This window comes from Lonchura striata, chromosome 12, assembly GCF_050655825.1.
Source record: "Lonchura striata isolate lonStrDom1 chromosome 12, ASM5065582v1, whole genome shotgun sequence".
In the NCBI taxonomy this organism is placed as follows: Eukaryota; Metazoa; Chordata; class Aves; order Passeriformes; family Estrildidae; genus Lonchura; species Lonchura striata.
Window position 1 is genome coordinate 3,469,461 of NC_140714.1, and position 21,125 is coordinate 3,490,585.

The window sequence follows — 21,125 nt, forward strand, 5'->3', positions numbered from 1 at the left end:
GTTTGCAGTGGCTGCTTCCATTGTGCCATGAATGGAAAAGGGACGAGGGATTTGAGCTAAAGGATGAGGAGTGGGATCTGCCTCCAGCTCCTTCCCTCAGCTGGGCTTTGCTAGGCTGGCAGCTGGTGCTTTTGGAGCTGGTTCTGCTGAGGTGAAAGAGCAGATGATCCCTTTTTGATGGGTTCAAACCCTGTTCCATCACTGAAAATCCAGCTTGAACATCCTCAGGCTCAGGCATCACCTTTTGTCTTCAGCTTTGACCAAGACCTCTTGGCACTGATCAACACCCAGAGAGGCAGCCCAGGGGAGGAGGAGGAGGAGTTTCCTGGTCCATAGGTCAGCTCTCCTGGTTCTCCCCACCTCGGGGTCTCAGTGGCATATTAAACAGTTATTTACCCTATTCTGACCTCATCGTTCTGCTTCATGGGAGACTGAATTAACACAATAGTGTTGTATCTGCTGGCCCTGCAGAGCTCGCGGGGATGGTGCAGGGATGCTCCTGAGGCATCACTGCCTTCCTCAAGTGGCATAAATTACAGAGATCTTGGACTTTTAAAGAGCTTCAAGGACAGAACAGTTCCTTCAGCCATTTAACAATAAGTATCATTTCATTTAAGTTACTTCTGAGGATTGGAACTCTTTCAGAGACGCTAAGTGGAGCAAATAAGGATCTCAAGACTTCAGCATTAACTGATGGGAATAAAGCCAAAGTTTTACATTTGCTTTCACATCCTCTCTTGTGGTATGTTTTAGTTTAAATATTTTGGCTCAGTCTTGAAGCTTCCAATGCATAGGCAGATTGCTATGCCCACATGCAAAAAAACCCCACCAGAATTGAGATTTTTTTTTTCTGTTATATTTAGAGTGTGTATTTAATTATTGTGCCTGCACGATGCCATAGAAAACCCTGGTTTGCTTTCACATATTCAACAAAGAACTTTTCAGAAGGGTATTTTTAAATTAGATCCACACTAATTACATGTATTATTAAGAACCCAATGCTTCACAGCTATCAGTGGGTTGTATTATTGAACATTTTCAAATAAACACAGGGAAACAGAACTCAGTCTGAACACATTCCCAACAGAGGCACTCGAGCTTTAATAAAGGTAACCCAATGGTTATAATTAAAAAACACCTCTCACACTTTGAAAAATCCCAGACACTTAACTTTGAAGTATGGTTGTGTAACACAGTTCTCTTTCACACCGCTCTGGGTAACCATAATCTGTACACTTCCATGACTTCTGTTTATTTAACACACCAAAGCAAGAATTATTTATAAAGTCACAGCTGTTCTTTTTCCTAGCTTTTGTTTCTCACATGTCTTAAATATTTGTAAAAACAAGAAAAGTAATTAAAGTATTGATACATTAAGCAAACGCTTCCCTAATCACGCCGCTTAAATAGGAATCACTTGTTTAAACAGAACCTGCTAAGTATATGTACAGAAATACAGTGCTAAATAGTTACTGCGGAGCAGGAAAGCCAACTTGCATTTAAAGAAACAAAACAAACAATGCCAAGCCATCACTGATAGCGCAGGCAGCCACTCCAGCATGAGGAGCTCCCAGCCCCGAGCTGGGTTTGGTGTGTGGCCAGCTCTGAGCAGGAGCTGTGTGCCATCTGCTCCTCACACAAAGGACACGAGTTTATTCTTGCTGGTGGGAACTGCTGTCCGAGAGCCAACCCTTGGCAGCGCCAGTCCCTACCCTTGAAAAGCTGGCAGAGAGTGCTTTTTAGCCTTTGAGTTCCCTAATAATGATCCTCTCCAGGGTGCAGGTCCCTCATGAGTGCTTCATTTCCCTCTTTATTCTGATTCACCATCCCGTGCAGACAGGCAGGACACCTGAAGTGCATCGGCCTCCTGTGGATTCCCCTTACCTGCCAGCACCTGGCAGGCTTAATCAGGGAATAAATCAAACATTTAAACAGCAAAATTTATATGAGGTTTGCAAGCTGAGAGGTTGCAAATTGAAGCTAAGACACGTGCAAAAAGCAAACCAGCCTGTGGTCTGTGGCAGCATTCCACAGAATCACACAGAATCACAGAGTAATGAGGTTGGAAGAGACCTCTAAGATCATCAAGTCCAACCTATGCCCTAACACCACAACTAGACCATAGCACCAAGTGCCATGTCCAGTCTCCAGTCTTTTTCTAAACATCCAGAGATGGTGATTCCACCACCTCCCTAGGAAGACAATTCCAGGATTTTATTATTCTTTCAGTGAATTTTTTTTTCCTAATATCCAACCTAAACCTTTTCTGACGTAGCTTGAGACTGTGTCCCCCTACTCTGCCAGTTGCTGCCCTTGTCTGTTCCCTCCTTGTCTGTCCAGGACCTCGGGGACAAGAGCATCACCCTCCCCTTTGTGGTGGCAGTCTGGCTGCTTCCCACCTTCTCCCGTTCCCTGGGAATTAGCTCTTGGACACAAAGGCAAATGTCTGATAGTGGGAGCCAGGTATTGTGGCGGAGGGGATTTTGCAGCCGCGGTCACACGCAGGCAGGCAGGGAGTGAGTAATCTAGATAAATGCTAATGAAAGCTCTTGCTGGCACCTTGTGTATTGAAAGGCAATTTCCCATTGTTCCCGGTCAGCTGGCTCGCTGACTTCCCATTCAGCCTGGATTGCTGGGATTCAGCTGGGACCACTCGAACATTCCCATTACACGCGATGTAAACCCTCCGCTGCCGTCCATTTGGTTAAGCTCATTATCTGTGGCCCCGGCGAGACCACACATGGCACATCGTTAGCGCTGGTGACAGATCCCAGGGCGAGCTGCCTGGCCTGGACACGCCAAGGACGCCTGGGTTTACCTGCCCCAGGTACAGCAGGTGCTGCTGAGGGCTTCCTCGGTCAATATTTTATTTAAAAAGTCACCTAATCAACACCCAGCCCATCCCAGCAGCTCCCTGCCTGGGTAAGGAGCACAGAGAGCATCCCTTTGTTCCTGGAATCCGTCCTCCCACCTCGCAAAGAGCCACCAGGAAAAGGAGCTGGCCTCCCCAGACCTGGCACCACTCACTGAACTCGTTTGAGGTCTCACAGGAATTAAACTGGAAGCTTGCACCGACTTTGTGCTGAGAACACACGAATTGGAACAGTTTAGGAGGAGCTGACCAAATTTAGCAGATTTCACAGGGACAACGCAAACCATCCCGGTGCCAAACTTCGAATTCTTGTTTCAAATTATGTTGATACTAAAACCCTCTCAAAGAAAGCATCCAGAATTTCAGAACACAGGCAAACTTCTTTTCCCTCCCTGTAATCTTACTCTTGGAAATGACTGAAACTTCAGCTCGAGTGTACCATTAAAGGTAGAAATAGCCGGACAAAGCCCAGAACACATGTTTACAGCCCAAATGTTTAAAGTTTGGCAAAATGCTGTAAAAACCAGTCTATATTGACCTGAGGCAGTGCTACTATTTTTGCCTATGAGATAAATAGGAGAGATGCAAGTTATATTTCAATAATGGAAACATCTCCAGTGAGATGGGCACTGGCCTGGCTCCAGGAGCAGCTCATTTACCAGGGGCCCTGGCAGCTGGAGAATCCCAAACATCACATTTATGGGACCCTCCACTCACACATCAAAACAAGTCTTCTGCTGGCATTATTCTCCTGGCCTGACATAGGGATTATCTCTCTGAATCAGATGAAACATTATCTCCTGCAGTCTATCACGTTGCTATAGGGAAATAACAAATAGGTGTGTTTCCGTTGAAACTGGAAATTAAATATCCCACATGTTTCTGGTTTATTTCTAAGCAGATCCAGCTGCGTGCTATTCCTAAAAAAAAAAAAAGGAAAAACAAAAAAAGAAAAAATCCTGACTGACCTCAACCACCTGAACAGAACACTAACATTTATTTAAATAGCATCTAGTGTTTGAGAAGAAACTTAATTGCATTTAAGAAGAAAACCAAAATCACAGACAACATTTTTGGAAGCTTCACCTTAAGTTGCTTAATCAAATTTCACAACCAAAAAATTACCTAATCAAAGCCATAAACTATTTTTCTAAATTTCCATAGAGTCTGAGGTTTTTTTATTTAATTCACTTATCATCAACATCATCTTTTTCTGCTTTTAGGGAACACTAGTCCCCTCATGCAAGAATTTTCCAGTTGTTCAAGATCCACAGTCACTGGCTGTCAAGCAGCTTTGGAAAAGCTGCAGTGTTTGAGTGGCATATCTGACCAGGGATAGCCTGAATCATTCCTTGAGGGCAGCAGTAGCATCCAGGCTTCCTCTGCCTTGCTCCACCATGGCAGCAGTTCTCTCAACAGGGAAACAGCACAGTCACAGCTCAGGGATAAAGTTCTGCTTGTTTTGGGTGTTTGGCAGGGGTTTCAGTCACTGGTGGGATTTGCAGGAAGCCCTGGAGACCATCCAGTCCAACCCACCTGCCACATCAGGGTCACCCAGACCAGGTTGCACAGGAGGATGTCCAGGTGGGTTTTGAATGACCCCAGAGAAGGAGACCCCACAGCATCTCTGGACAGCTGTTCCAGGGCTCTGCCACCCTCACAAAAATATGTTTTCCTCTCATATTCAGATAGAACTTCCTGTGTTTCAATTTGTGCCCGTTGTCCCTTGTTTGAAATGAGGTCTCCTTTCTTTCTGTTCTTTGTTTCTTTCTGTAGGCAGGCAAATTTTGCTATCAAAATAAAGTCTCACAATCAAGACACTCCTTCTTGTCAGTCTCAGTTGACTAAAGTTGTACTAAAACATGAACTGCATTGCTGTAATGAACATTTTAATGCAAACTGTGAGCCAGTGCCATTGTAGCAAGAGCTGAGTATCCTACAGGATCACAGAGCAAGCACCTGTGTGCAGGGTTTGGACAGGAAAGATGGTCCTTGCACAACATTTCCCTTGTGATCTGCAGAAACTCGCTGAGCAAATAGTCAAAAGCAGTTAGATAACCATGGCCAGGATCCATCCAGGCTCTCCCTGCAATTCCTGTGGGAATGACACCCTTGGTCTCACTCCTGGCTGCTCTGTCATCTTCTTTGTGGCAGAATGAGTTGCAGTGAGGTTGTAAAAATGCAGCCCCTTCTGAATGCTTAAACAACTGGGAAAATTACGGTCGATCCACACTCCCAGCACAAGGTAGTGCTTCTCACAGACTGGAAAATATCCATAAAGCCTGTGAGTTACGAGTACTTTTCTAGCTCATTGGGCAGTTCACTGCTGTCTTATCCTTTACATCTGTGGTGCAGCTTTAATGCAGATCTGCGCACTCAAATGCTGAGTACTCATAAATGCCATACTGATTTTATTGTACATATTTTTACAATCTCATAAAGTTCATATTTTTAATATCACAGATAATATGTGAAGCTGTCATTTACACCATTCAAATACACAATGGGAGTCAGTAGCATAAATAGCCATTTTTCACTTGGAATACATATTAATTTAAAACTAATCTATATTAATACAATACACTTTTTTGTTGTTTTGGGTTTTTTTCCCCCCCTAAATCCACATATATTCACATATATCTTTGCTTTGCAGCCTCCTAAGGCTGTGGAGGCTTTCAGGGACAGAGATGCCTTTCTCTGTTGTGCTTGTTAAACAGCCGGTTCAGTCAGCTGCTGCTGTAAAACTGAGGCTCTCAAATAGCACCACAGTCCAGGAGGGAAATAAATGCTGCTGAGCACATTCAACTTCACCCTGGCTGAGTTCTCTACCACGACACTCATTTCCCTACGCCTTACGTTTAAACCCTGCTCCCAGCCTGCTGAAATGTGGGAAGAATTATCCTGAGGGACCGCAGCAAAACGCAGTCGTGTTTGTTTGTAATTGCTACAAAACGCTTTACAAAATTGTTAGTGTCCTTTATTACGCCTGCTACTGAAGCACTCGCCTGTTAATTAGAGAAATTTCAGCTGTCATAGCTGGCAATTATAGCTTGTGTATCACTGCCTGTTATGAATAGGCAATGAGAGCTGATTAATATGCATGAGTGGCGGTATATAGCCGCGGCTGGGCGCGGGGAGAGGCAGAGAGCTGCGAGCCGGGCACGGGCAGAGCGGCTCTGCCGCTCACCTGCGGGCAGGAGCCGGGAGCCTTTGTGCCGCCGCTCTTTAATCATGGGATGCCGGCTGTGCGCTCTGCAGAAGCCAGAAGAGCAGTACAAGTTACTGTATGAAGTTTGCCAGGTAAAGAATTCCAATTTTTTTTATTAAAAGCGAGTGTTTTCTTTTAGGTTTCTAGCCGCTGTTAAGCGTAGGGAAGCTGGAGCATCGGGGAGTGGAAGTGAAAGCAAGTTTGCCTTGTTTGAAATCTGTGTGATCGTGATTATGTTTTTAGCCTGTATCTCCCCATTCACATCTGCAGAATAACAGATATTTAAATCCAGCTATTATACATGAAACTTTTCACTAAACTTTCATCACAAAATAAGACTGTATATTAGGTTAAATTCCTTGCCAAGGATCATGGCTTGGTCACACACTCCTTGCACAAGTGGAAAAGATGCATGAGGAAGGTTTTGTACCTGTTTTCAAGTACTTATGTGCAGTGTGTTCACTGGTGCTCAGTCTGGTCGGTGAGTGCCTGTCACAGAGTTTGTAGCTAGTTGTGGTAGGTGTTGTACCTTGCTGTGTAAAAACAGATTTGACACCAGACTAAAACTACTGCCCTACAGATCTTTCTATACCAAATTACTTATATGAGCCTTCTGAGAAGTTTTCTGTGAATGTATTAACACATCAACCTCTGTGGCAAATATTTTATTTCCTATTACTGCTTTTCCTTCTGCTTGCCTCTGAAATTCCTTGCTCTGTTATATCTGCAGTACAATTTGGGCTGAGGCAGGGGGATGGAGCCCTGCAAAGTGATGGCCAGGTGTATTCCTGCAGATCTCCCTGGAAATACTCGCAGATATATCCACTCGTGCTCCGTGCTGAGAAGGTGGATTGGATTGTCTGCACAAAGACCCCGGGTGGACAGACACTACCCAGACCCTCCGAGCTGTGCTTTTCCCCCCTCGCCATTGCCGAGGAGGTTTAGGGGCAGTGACAATTGCCGGGTGACATCCCCAGCGCTGCTCCGCGCTGCCGGCAGAGGGAATTGCTCGGCAATGCCGTGTCCTGCTGCCTTCCCACCTGCAGCTGGTCCCAGATACTGATGTCACCGACAACAAAGTGAATAAAAGATGTGCTCTGTGCGTTATGCTAGTAGGGAAGTGATTAAATTTTAACCACGTAGTTGTGATCTAATTCTCGCTCGCTCACCCGAAGGACGCTGACGCTTTGCGGAATAAAAAAAACCCTGTGGGAGCAAATAGAAAGACATGTTGACTGTCATTTCTATTTATACCAGCACACTTCCACTTGCTAAGCCGCTGTGCATGTGATGGGGGGAGGAATTTTAGAGGGAGGTGATCAGATTTTTTTGGCCAGTGTCCTGAAGTGAGAAGCAGATGCTCCTGCAGCAGCACACCTGGGGCCAGGTATGGTTTGTGTGAACGCTCCGCTCGGATGCAGCGGTGGCTGTGGGAATAATTCCTTATCCTGCCAAGTTTTTGTGAAGTCTGGGTTTGGGCACTGTCAGTTAGTCATCTTCAGGAGTGCAACAACCAGGACAGACTGAGACAGCACCCAGTCACCAATGCTGTGGTTGCTCAGGGGCTTGCTCAGTTTTTGTTGTGCAGGGAAGGTGGCAGAGAACTTTTGCCACTTGCTGACATCTCCCGACAGATGCAGGACAACATTCTTTAAATACATGTCCTAAAATCAGTCCCAGGAACAGTTCCTGCTGATATCTGAGATGACTGAACTATCCAGTGCTGGCTGCAGGTGCAGATCCCTGGCAGGAGTTTGATTTTGGGATTCTGTCAACCTGCAAAGTGCTGCAGCCTGTGTGAGTGCCCAGTGCTCCTCATTAAATATGGAAGTCTTTTGGGAAATATTGTTGGAATATCCTCAAGTTTCCACAGAAGTGAAAGGTGCATGTAATCCTGTAAAACTGGGATTTCTAACGTAGCAAAACCTGAATTATTTAAGAATATAATCCCTGATTATTCTAGAATATAAATAACTGTGCAAAATTATTTTAACAGGGGTCTACTTTGATTTCTCTCTTTTGCAAGATAGGAGGGAGGGAATTCTATAGCTTATGGAGCACATCCAGATAATTATATGTCCCTACAACTATAAAAATATGTCCTCATATAACCTACACACAAGAACAATCACTTAAAATTTAACGGTGATGGAGGTGAAGGATCACTGCCATTTAAAATTACAGGATATAGAAGATAAAAGTTTCAAAATCTGCCAAGAGTAGAAAATGTCTCTTAGAGTGGTTTTTTGTGTCACCCATGTAACGCTAATATCATGTGATAAGAAGGCATTGCTATTTAAGAAATCTCAGACAAAATTTGCATAACTTGGTTTTAGGGACTATTGAGCATCATTGCAAATAAATCTCCTTAGTCTTATTTTTTTAAAGTTCATGACTCCAAGATGTAGGAATTCAGAAGACACTTGAAGGAATTAATAATACTACATAACTGCACTTTCTCTATCAGGCCAAGAGCTTTAGTGTGGCTGGGAAATTAATGCTTCCATAAATTACAATTCCAGAAGGTCCAGTACTGCTGGCTCTGTAAGTCCTCTAACAGTGAGCACAAAGAGGATCAAATATACCAGGGCTCAGGCTTTATCCCTTCCTCATCCATAGATAATTCAAAGAGATCCTCTTCATTAAGGGCTTTGGCACATTGCCTACAATTTCTTTTTGGGCTGCTGTGAGCTTAATGATGCAGAACAATGGTCTTCCCTCTTGTTGAGCACTTACCTTATTGTACCTTTAATCACATAATAAAAACCAAATTAAGACACCTCGTCATTAGAGACTGTCGTAGCTGTGCATATCAATGCTTGGTGCTACAAATGCAAAGGGGGCTGTGGCAGCTTGATGCAGAGCAGTGTCACCAGTGATGAGCAGCAATGGGGTGCATGTCCCATCTTAGATGTCCCAAGGTTGGCTTCCCCAGCTGAATACAGCATACTAAATGAAGTAACATGCACTATTAGATTTTCGGGTGTCTGGTTAAATGGGAGTCTTCTTCAGAAGATAGTTAAAGTTGTGAAATGGAAGGAGAATGGGGAAGAAAGAAAACCAGAAAACTGGGAGGACCAAGTTTCTGATGTGCTTTTCCTCAATGTCATAAACTCCTAGCCAAACAATAACACAGATAAGGGCTTTTCCCTTTGTATGAAAATTCCTGAGGGATCAAAAAGTAAACTCCATTGGAAGAAACTTACAGAAGAATGAGTCATCTGAGATAGAGCTTTTGAGAGTGCAAAATAGAGTAAAAAAAGTTTAAGCCTTCAATTTAAGGAAGTTTCTTGGTGCCTTTTTCACACTAAGCACATGTTGCCCACAGTATGGAAGGTAAACATACAGTGAAGTAATTTCCTAAATGGACACAGTGTTTTAGAGAATCCTCACAGCATCACAGAATGGTTTGGATTGGAAGGCACCTTAAAAATCCTGTCATTCCAACCCTATCGCCATGGGCAGGGACACCTTCCACTGGAAGAATTTCCAAGGATGTCAATATAGAATTTTAAATCACAGATGACTCTAAACTTGCACGGGCAGTGCTAGTAACTGTTCCCTGAGATTTAGGATGATGGAGTGCACCCAGTGGGAAGAAAGCATGAGAACAGCCTGTCCAAAGTGGCACTTGCAGCTGAGAAACCCTGAGATAAGTGAACACAGAGCCCAGCCCCTTCCTCCAGGCTGGCAGGAAACAAGCTCATGTTGCCACTGCCCTTGGTTCAGCTGAGCCGAGGTCAGAAGATTCTGCTCCGTGGTTGTTGAGCTGGCACCCCTCACAAATACTAAAGTTCATATATAAATAAACAGTTGTTGCCATGATCCTGCAGCGTGTCGGAAACTTGAAAGCCTCACTCACATGCTCCCAGCCTGGCCCGTCCCTGAGACACAGAAAAATGACAGTGTTGGTAAAAAACAATAGTGGGCACGCTGGATTTGCATTTTAAACCAGGCTGAGATGCTCTGTGGCCGAGGCTATATAAGCACCAAGGTCAGAGACAAATTCTGTGCTAATGGGAGGTCAGCAGGGATGAGGAACAAGCCAACACTGTTTTCCAGTGGCAGCTTCCATGGCATCACTTGCAGGGCACTGTTCTCCAGCAGAACTCCCACACAAAGCTGCTGCACTGAGCTAATCACCAGTGCAGGTCCCCTTGCATCAGAATTCCATTTGCACGTTCAGATGTGAGAAAATGAGACCAAAGTAATCAATCAGTAAGAAAAGCCTAATTCAAGGAAACAGCCTAACTAGATTTAAACCCACTGAGCAATGATGTTATCCTAAAGCTGGGCCAAAGTGAAGCTTGCCAAAATAAACATTCAGCTCAAAAAAAAAAAAAAACCTAATCAAAATGGTAAGATTTGGAAAACAGAAATAATTGCCTCTGTACATATGCTTTTCACACCCTCAAATTTAATTGGGTAGCCAGAGAATTAGTTGCTCTATGTTTCTGTAGTTTTCCATGTTAAGACCAAAGTGGTGGTGCCAATTATAGGGAACTGCTCTACTTGAAATACAGTGTATGGCTTCAAGTGCTCTGTATGTGCAGCCTGTGCTGCAGCTGAAATTAAAACTCGTGCTGAAGTTTGATTCTGTCACTTCACTACCATTAAACTCAACCTCAATAACAGTTGTGAACCTATCACACTTACTTCAAAGTAGTCATGTGTTTGCTTAAACAAGATGTTAATTCAGAGGGCTTTGTTCTAGATGGGGTTTTCTACTGCAGAATTAGTTCAGCTGTAGAAAAACTCTGCTTGACAGACTGGAGACTCATAATCTTCAGAAAACTGCCCTTTAATGATCGTGGCGCCTGTCTGTGGCTCACAATTCTCCTTTACTAATTAGACATTTACCAGAAACTGGCAATTGAAATTTTCCTCTTCACTTGATGATGAATAATGCAGTGCCTCTGTTAGGATTTCTCTGGAAGATATTCTTTATTGTGAATTTAGAGGGATATTTTGGCCATTAAAGGAACATAAACAAGATCTGATACGAAATAAACAAATGCATAATGGTCACCTGTGCTATAAATACCTAATTTGACCTACTTTGCACGTGAAATGTCTCAGTGCTGCATAATCCTCCTGAAATCTACAGTGCCTTTCATCTTTACAGTGGGCAGATAAAATGCTCAGCCATAGCATGGATTTATTAGGATTTTTTTTTAAATGATGAATGATTGAAGGGATGAGTTGTGTGATGCTTTACACTTACACATCTGTTTAATGCTACAAAGCAGGTGGCAAGAAGTCACAAGGGAGAAGGCACCAGGGACAATCACTCTGCTCTACTGTCACATGTCAGACATGGGCTGGGAAAAAAGGAAACATATGGAGTAATGAAAAAGTGCAGATTCAATAAATGTGGGGGGTTTTGTGTACATTAATAATGGAATAAAAGGTCAGGCTTCATTTTCACTGGGACAGAACAACTCTCCAGTTACATGGACACTGGGATTGGTCCTTGCAGAGATTTGTTGGGTAAAGGGAAGCAAATCCAGCTGGAACTTGGGCACTAGTTGGGGATTTGATAGGAGAGGGGCAGAATAAATAATATCAAATGTACATAAACATTAAATATTACAATACTCGCTAATTCAAGCAGTGACAATTGAAGAAAAACTTCCTATTAATATGGAATATCTTCAGGCAAAAAGCCAGATTCCAAAACACAAATGGTTAGAATCAGGCACTGTTTTCTTCCATGTGTCCATCCAGGGATAATCCTGGGTAGGGACACAGAGGTGATTGGACATGCTGTCTACTAGCATAGGAACTGGGCACTAATATATCAAAATTATCCCAAATAATGATAAAAACTACACACAGAAGTGCAACTAGAGGGGTTTTTGCAACTTCAAACCAAAAGTCTGTACATTCTTGCAAAGTGAAAACTGAATATTTTAGAGAAAGCAATCATATGTTGGGAGATCACAGCTGATAACTTTTAAATTTGGCCAAGGTGCTTCAGAGTTCAGCAGAAGCTCTTGCATCTGACCTGATAAATCTGTGTAGCTGCCATCAGTTCAAGGCAAAGGAGAATGAAGGTGTTTTTGTCAGTGTCACACTGTGAGAACTCATGGCCATGGCAGCACGGAGGGAGGTGCTGCTGGGACTCCCTCCTGAGGTTGATGTTCTTCAGCCACTTCAGCTCTGCCTGTGGAAGGCCCAAGGTGACAAAGCTCCTGAAGCAGCAGGGCTGGGAAACCCTCTGGGATCTGTCACTGGCTTCCCACAGAACCACACCAGGTGTTCTTTCCACCCTTTCTTGCAACCAGCTTCAATAACCCTCTTCAACACAGGTGATCTTCAGAGCTGTCCAAAATTGCCCTTTCCCTGCCCTGCATCCCTGAGGCATTTGTGGAAGAGGGGAGGAAGTGGGAAGATGGACCTCAAAGCTCCAAACGATGAGCAGCAGTGTGAAAACAGGGTGCTGGGAATCAGCAGGATCCTCAGCAGAATGGCTGGGTGGTGGGATGGGAGGTCTGGAACCTCAGGCAGATCACTCACTTGCTCTGTGCTTCATCTTCTGTAGGGATGCCTTTTGTCTGTGTGCCTGGAGCAGTCTCCAGAGGCAGCACTGCCCTTTGCTTGTGCTTGCACAGTCTGATATGCTGCTGAAATGGCATCAGGATTATGTGAAGTGCTGCTCTCTACACCAGAAACCTGAACTACTCTGATTTTAGCTGAGGTAATGGTGATAAATATTGCCTTACCAAGCTGTGAGTGCTGGGAGGCTATAGCAGGGGAAAGCTCCCTCCAAATCTGTTTTTGACCATTCCCTTTTTCTGTGGGACAGAGGTGCTGCTCTGCAGGGGCCTTTGGTGTGATTCAGGACAAGAATTGTTTCTTATGATACTCAAATTCAGCTTGAATCCATGTAACATTGCACCCTCAACTAAAAGGGTTTTAACTTCTTCATGCTGTTCACTCTCATTGTGTGTTATTTTAAACATAAATATAGAATACACAGCTTTTTGAAAGTTGTCATTCATAAAAATCTGTAATTTTCTGCACTAGATGAACATGTAGACATAGATTTTTGCCTCTTGGGAAAAAGCACATGTGGAAAAGACAAGAGCATTTCCCAAGGAGCCACACTGGAGGTGCAGTGCTAGAGATGGACAAAGCAGAGGATGTGAGAAAACGGGTAATTACACTTGCTGAATCCAATCATTAGTAATTCAGGGTTATTTATGGCTCATTTGTAGCTCACTCAGAGATCCCATTGATTGGCCCCCTCTGGGGCACTGCAGAAATGGCAGAGGCATGAAAAGCAGAGGCCTCTAAACTTCTGGCTGTGTTCTAGGTGGACCTGGGTTATTAAGCCGTGAAAAGACACACAAAAGATCACTTTAAAAAATGAGGAAAAGCATTTCTGCCCTGATATAAAGCCATTCAGCACGATTAATGCATATTTAAGAGAAAAAGGGCTCCAAGTAAACTTTGCTTCTAGTGAAAGTCCAAGAGTCTCAGAAGCCCCAGCATTGCTCTGTTTTTTCATTGAAGCAAATGATAATATTCCCTGTGGTTTTATTTTGAGTAGTGATCCACAGGAGCAGAGCCTGAGAACCCAACCAAGAGCATCTTAGTATGCTACAGACAGTCCTGGCACTGCCTGGGCAATACCTAAATGTGCTGATTACTAGCAAAATAAAAATTCCTTTATTTCCAGGCTCTTTTTCCCAAGATTTTCCATTTGCAAGTTAACAGTTTGGAGAACAAATATATTCTGTGTTCTTAAGGAAAAGAATTTTTCCTTGGTCTGGACTGTTTTGTCATGGATGGCTCGCAAGGCAGAAGGGAAATGCACACACATGGAAACAGTCTATTACTAAACAATATCATTCTTGTTTTTTGAAAAGGAGGGAGACTGTACATATGAGGGAAATAAAAGAGGGATTAGATGGATCTGCAAGAAGAATTAACCTGTATTTTGAACCTTTTTTTCCCAATTCCTGACAAAAAGGGGGGTTATAAAATAGGCTTTTTGCTGCTCTTGCTTCTATAAAAATCTTTAAAGTTGTGCTGCTTTTTCTTAGCATGCAGACTCCTTAAGAACTTGCTAAAGAAGTGAATCAGACCATAAAGAGCATTTTAAATGGAGCACAGGCATCTGTAGTCTAACAGAACTAGCATTTTTATAGTGCACTTCCCAAGGATTTGCATGAATTTCTACAAAGAAAAGCTGCTTACTCATTCTTAGGCAAAAAAGTTTTTTTCTCTGTGACATTTGTGAGGCATAGAAGAGGCAACAAGCTGTACAATGCATACAAATGTTTGTCACTCATGGCATTAAACCCACCAAAATCAATCTAAATTAATGGGAAAAAAATAATTTACTGAAACCCATCTGGTTTCTGCTGTGTGCTCCCAACACCCAGAATACAATGCTACACACTATTGCTTCAAAAACAAAATACAAAATAATTTTAGCTAAGCTGTTCTGCACAGGGATCTTGTGGCTTTCTCAACCTTTCAGTAACTACTTCCACCAGTGCCTGAAGTCAGTGTTGCAGATGATGTCAAGAGAGAAATCACCCCTGCTGGGGTTTCCATAAGCGCTGTGTCAAATGATAAAAATCAGAATTGGTGGCAACCAGAAAGAAGTTTTGTCCACTTATAAACAAGTGACATATTTTGACACACCTGAAGGCCTCTAATTTATGTCTGCCATTAAAAAGTGGCAATTAGCCTTCTCTTCCCACCCAGAGAAATAAAGCATGTAAATCACTTACCTTGCTCAATAATTAAACAGCAGCTATTGATAAAATGACATTTATGTAATAGCACAACCGTGTCCTATCCTGCCTCAAACCTCAGGCAAAAATAAAAATGTGTTTTCTAGTAGCAGAGAACAATTTTGTCATCTCATCCTTGCCTGCAAACTCCCACTGCCTTGCACAGGAGGTCCAGCCTTGCCCTCCCAGTGGGAAAGCTGGAAGGTTCCATCCTCTGCACCCTGTGCCAATTCTGACCTCAGGAAATCTGAGCAGTGGCACTTGGCTCAGGAGCTGCTGGAGGATCCCAAACCTCTCAGCAGAATAATTGTTAAAGTAAAAGCACATATATAAATATAAAAATGTGAGAAAATCTGTCCTTGTAAAAGGTATTTCACTGTGATGTATCTGGAATTAATAGAAAGAGGAGATTTCAACAGGAGGGATGCCAAATGCCTTGCACAGCTCCAGCAGAGAGAAGCCAATGTAAATCCAATCCACAGTGTATATTACACACTCACAGTACTGGAAAATTATATGGAAAGCTATCTCCTAGTGAGGTAGAGCAAATCCTTCACAAGCCTAAAGAGATATGAGGGGTTTCCCTGGTTTTTTGGTTTTTTGTTTGTTTTTTTTTTCCCTCCTTGTTGAGAGCATCACTGCTCACAAATCATCACTGATTCATTTGTTTTTTCTACTTAATATGTAGCTACCAACTCAGAGAGATTTGAAAACAGACTCAGGAAGGCATTTGGGTCTTACCAACCCTACACCCCCCAAGATTATACTGCCTCTTTTTATACTTTTATCTCCAAGGTAGCACTCAAAAGTTTTTTTGCATGGCTCTGAGGAGTCTGGTCTCAAACTCTACCCACATATTTGCTGCATTCACACCTCTTAAGCTGTCATGGGATGTACCTCAGCAATTCCACCTGATATTTAGGGTTCCTCAATGAAGTTCTGCTACTTCTATTTGGGGCCAGAAACAGCATATTAGATTTTTTCATGTTTATTTTTCTGTTTATTTTAATTCCTGTTTATTTTTCTGACCATTTACTTCTTGGGTATAGGAATTAATGAGACCTCCATGATCAAAATGAGAGTTTAAGACATTCTTCTGTTTGTTTGCTGGGATCACCTGTTTGGATTTGTGCCATGGGTTCCCCTGTTCTGCCTTTGGGCATCATCCCTCATTTTCTCAATTACAAATACACATCACTTCTACCTTAATAGACCATGGCAGAATTTTCTTTTCCATTATCTGAGTTTGGCCATGGAATGCTGGTGGCACACTCAACTTCTTGATTTGCTGTTAATGTCCTCTCTCAGTCAGAGCCTGAGCTGAGGCATTGCAAAAGCCAAACACCTCTTGACTCCAGTGAGCATCAGATCATGCTCAAGTGACTATTTTATTTTCATTCCAAGTATTAAAACTTCCAGGAGACACAGACCTCCAGGACAGGATTATGCCATCTTTATCTATAGATTTCTTGCTGCATCTATAGATTTCTTAGTCCTCTCTCCAGCCTACTTTAGTGCAGAAGAACATACAGTATATACTATAACATAAAATACTGTAAATGCTATTTTATTTCATAATAATTTCATAGCTTCTATTAAAAAAAAACATCAAATATGCCTTCCTTATTTACTGTCTGCTGTTCATACAGAGTATTTGTGTCCCTGCCTCATTGCAGCCACTATCTGGCTGCACCACAAATTTCACCCAAGTCAATTCAGCTCAGTTTTGCTCCAGTCACTGCATTTTATCTACAGCTTTCTCTATATTCAGTATACTTCCAATGCTAAGAAGGTCCAAAAGCTAAGCATTTCACCCTTTCAGACAAGTTAATTTATCCATCCTTTGTGCCATGAAAGATCCCATTGTCTCTGTCACATGGCATGTTCCTCAGAAATTAGGCATGTTTGTCGTTTTTGGCAGTCTTCTGAAGTGTTCATGTGCATGGATTTCTTTTTTTTCTGTGTTATTTCAGATGTAACTGTTTATAAGGAAAGAAATTGCTGAGCACAATTCAGCAGCATTAGGAATAAAGTCTAGAATATAAAACCCCTTTCTTTTTAGCAAAGCAAATCGGTACAGATTTATTAATTTATTTCTTTTATTATGTATTTATTGGCTTTTAATCACTGGGAAAGATTATTTGTCAATTGTAACAAATTTTCCAGATAGAAACTAAGCACATTAGTATCACCTATTTGCTAGAATCAGGATTAGTCACAAGTACTGACTCAACACAGACACCAGAAATCAGGCCATTGAGATCAACCCAGTGTATTTCTCTTCTGCATCATTTCTGTGCTGCTAAAAATAAAATTCCAATACCTGCTACTTTTTCTAGACTAAAAAGCAATTTATCTCTGTCATGTACAAGCAGACTGGGGAATTACTGCTTGTTATTATCCAAATATTTAGCACTGCCTTCCTTATTTCCCTGTAATGGAAAATGATATTATTGGTGTGCTGAGACAAGAAATGCTTAAAAAATGCTTAAACAAAAAGTAATTGCAAACTATTCACTGCTCAGTATTTACCACATATTATGACACTTGCTGCAGGTTTTTAGGAACCAGATTCAGAAATGTAATTCCCTGCTGTAAAGCACTTTTAAGTGCATTTTTTGTGTCACTGTGTGTTCTTTCATCATTTGTTAGGGCAGTTCTGACCACGTCTCATAGATCAGCATCACCACAGTGGCCAAGGATGCTGGTCAGAACAGGAGCCTGCAGAGCTGAAAGGATTCCACTCAGCTGGAGTTTAGGAATCATCTCTTGCAAGGAATCCACAGAATGACCCCGAAACCATTCGTCATGTGGACAGCTACTGTCCAGAGGATTGTTTGCCTAACATGATGTGGGTGCTGCCACAGCTCATAGAAATATTAATTCTTAAAGACAAAACCCCCAACCATTTCTTTGGAGTGGGCTAAGAAACCCATAACAACAGCTGTGCAGTGACTTATGCTTCCATTTCACTGTAATCATTGCCATCCTATCAAACCCATCCTTTAAAATCATATACACATCAAATATAGTTCTGCTTGTAGAGTAATCAATTTACCAACTGGAAGCTAAATTCCAGAAAGTCACAAACCTTTTCTACACAAGGTCCCTCTGCAGCAGGAGAGGGTTTAGATTAAAATGTAGCTGGCTCATCACCCCAGTTCTAAAATCTGGTCCCATGTCCTTCTTCCTGGCTGTGCAGCACTTTTCTTTTTCATGGCATTATCAGCTTGCAGACAGCACAGTCAGGAAACTACTTGGAAACAATTCCTGTAGTAAGAATTTATGACACAGTGCAGCTACTACAGCCTGTTCCCTGCATGACATCAACCTGTCCTTGAAGTTATGATTTTCTGTGTAACAATTGCATAGGAGAGCACAAAGAGGATGCCAGTCCGTGGATTTACAGAAATAAAAGTGTCCTAAGGAACCAAAATTAAAATGCAGGTCTGTACTCAACTGTTTGTAATCCAGGTTATTACAGCATTTGAGAATGAACTGGAAATCTGTCCTTTGCAGGATTTTAACCGGTTTTACTATGAAGATGGAGAAAGGATCTTCATAAATAGTTTCCTGCTCAAGAGTTATTCTGAGCACATTTCTGAAAAACATTATACACTGCAATTTATATTCTTTTGTTCTGATTGCTTGTTGGGTTTTGTTATACAAAAAAAAAAAAAAATTAGGATGCACACAGTAAAGTGTGCAACATTTAATTTGCAGCAAATAATAAAACTCAAAGCATAATCAGCATTTCCTTTTTCCAGAGAAAACATTACGCTGAACCTAATTTTACAGCTGTACAAACTGTTTTAAAGTAATCTGCTCAATTGGGCGAGTTAATGATATTTAATTTGACCAGGCCAAACTTTACATGCTGTGCATTACTGGGAGCAATGTGCAGTGCAAGTGTTTGTGTGATGTAAATGTCATGCTAACACCTTCCCCTCTCAGCTGGCTTCACAAAAATCCTGGTGTCATCACCTCTCTAAGGCAAACTCAAGATGACAGCAGGGGAAAAGTGTTAGTTGCACAAGGTAATTCAGCAGGAATTTAACCTTTTCAATCTATTCTGCACTCATGTTAACCCTCTTTATATCAGCCAGCTTTTTGCCCTGGGCAATATGTTAAATATGGGCTAAATTCAGTTATTGTGCTGAGTAATGTTCTTGTTCAGGTGCCCCACTTTAATGTGACTAAATGTGGATTATAGTTGTATGTAGTGCAGTGTGTGAATTCTCTGCTCAGCCCCCCAGTTCCATGGCCTGGCATGTCTCCTGTTATTTATATCCACTACTCTAAAAATGGAGTTTTTTATTGCTGTGACTGAGTACTACCATCATGTTTCATCTAAAGAATTGTTTATCAGACACAAACACATAGTTTTGTAGTTTTGGTTTTGTTCAGCAAAAAGGCAAAAAGTCCAAAAAGCAAACCAAAACTAGAAAAACGCCAGGAGAATCAATAACTTGTTGTGTTTGAACAAGGGCTGAGGGATTTCTAATCTGCAAGAAACAAATGGGGTGCTGGTTTCTGCTTCACCTCAAAGAACAAGCCCAGTAAAATCTATCAAAATAAAAGGCAGAGCAGAGGATTTGTAAAGTTACTGTAGTAAAAACGGAAAGTGAGAGATGCACAAGGTTGTGGGGATGGTTCCTGGCACTGGCTGCTCACACCTTGGTGATGCCTGAAGAGGCTGACCTAGAAGAGAGGCTGGACAGAGCTAAAACAATAAAGTAAGGATTTATTAAAAGGCCTTCAAAGGATACACCTTGGGCACTACAAGAGCCTGGCCATGGTTCTGCCCAAGATGGACAGTGTGTCATGAGATTTTATACTTTTATAAGTTTTGGTCCATTTCCATATTGGAGTTCATTGTCCAATTCCAGCTCTAGGTGATGCAGTCCCACCCTCCAAGGTTGCTTTCCTCCATTCCCTGTTTGCACTTTCTGGGCTGAAGTTGCAGCAGTGTCCTTGGTTTTGGGGCTGGAAAAGGATTGTTCTGTGTGCCTGAGCTGGTTCTGGGCTGGAAAAGGATTGTTCTGTGTGATGAGCTGGTTCTGGGGCTGGAAAAGGATTGTTCTGTGTGATGAGCTGGTTCTGGGCTGGAAAAGGATTGTTCTGTGTGATGAGCTGGTTCTGGGCTGGAAAAGGATTGTTCTGTGTGATGAGCTGGTTCTAGGCTGGAAAAGGATTGTTCTGTGTGCCTGAGCTGTGAGCAGAGCTGCTGGCACTTTACCTGGAGTTTGGAGTAATACACCATTGCAGTGTAGAGTATGAAAATACGAACGCCAAAACTTGAGGCATCTCCATGGCTGGGAGCTGAGCCTGGGTCCCTGAGAGCTTTGCTGCTTTCTTCCTGCAGGTCAATGGGAAGGATTTATCCAAAGCCACCCACGAGCAGGCGGTGGAGGCGTTCAAAACCGCCAAGGAGCCCATCGTGGTGCAGGTGCTGCGGAGGGCCCCGCGCGCCAAGGCCCACGAGCCGCAGCTGGTGGACGCGGCCACCCAGACCGACGTCACCTTCGAGCACATCATGGCCCTCAGCAAGATGGGCTCGCCCAGCCCGCCCGTCCCCGGCCTGGACCCCTTCCTGCTGCCCGAAGAGTAAGTGATGCTTCTTGAGCCTCAGAAATCCTGGTGTTCCCTCACGTGCTGTGTTAGAAGGAGTTCACAACCTCAGCTCGCTCGCTGGTAAACGTGTCCTCCCAAAAAGTAGCCAGGATTCATCCAGCACTAAGCTGTAAATGTGTGCTCCCAGAAACATCTAAACGTGTCCTCCCAAAAAGTAGCCAGGATTCGTCCAGCACTGAGCCATAAACATGTGCTCCCAGAAACATCTAAACGTGTGCTCCCAGAAACATATAAATATGTACTCCCAAAAAGTAGCCAGGATTCATCCACCACTGAGCCGTAAACGTGTACTCCCAGAAACATGTAAATGTGTACTCCCAAAAAGTAGCCCAGAAACATGTACTCCCAGAAACATGTACTCCCAGGAACATGTAAATATGTACTCCCAGAAACATTTAAATGTGTCCTCCCAAAAAGTAGCCAGGATTCATCCACCACTGAGCCATAAACGTGTACTCCCAGAAACATGTAAACGTGTACTTCCAAAAATTAGCCCAGAAACATATAAATATGTACTCCCAAAAAGTAGCCAGGATTCATCCACCACTGAGCCATAAACATGTACTCCCATAAACATCTAAATATCTACTCCCAGAAACATATAAACATGTACTCCCAGAAACATGTAAACATCTACTCCCAGAAGTAGCCAGAATCCATC

At 42.7% G+C, this 21,125-nt stretch overlaps 1 protein-coding gene across 2 annotated transcripts in view; it reads left to right on the forward strand.

The window, feature by feature from the left end:
• The window catches only part of PDZRN3 (PDZ domain containing ring finger 3), a 134,075-nt gene that overhangs the window by 97,273 nt on the left and 15,677 nt on the right, over positions 1–21,125 (forward strand). The window contains exons 1-2 of one of the 2 annotated variants that reach the window (XM_021538962.4): positions 5,866–6,172; positions 20,196–20,437. In XM_021538962.4, coding sequence (XP_021394637.3) covers positions 5,969–6,172; positions 20,196–20,437 — 446 coding nt within the window. In that variant the 5' untranslated portion in view covers positions 5,866–5,968. Of the gene's footprint in view, positions 1–5,865; positions 6,173–20,195; positions 20,438–21,125 lie in introns of those variants that run through there. The other variant, XM_021538961.4, reaches the window with a different exon arrangement.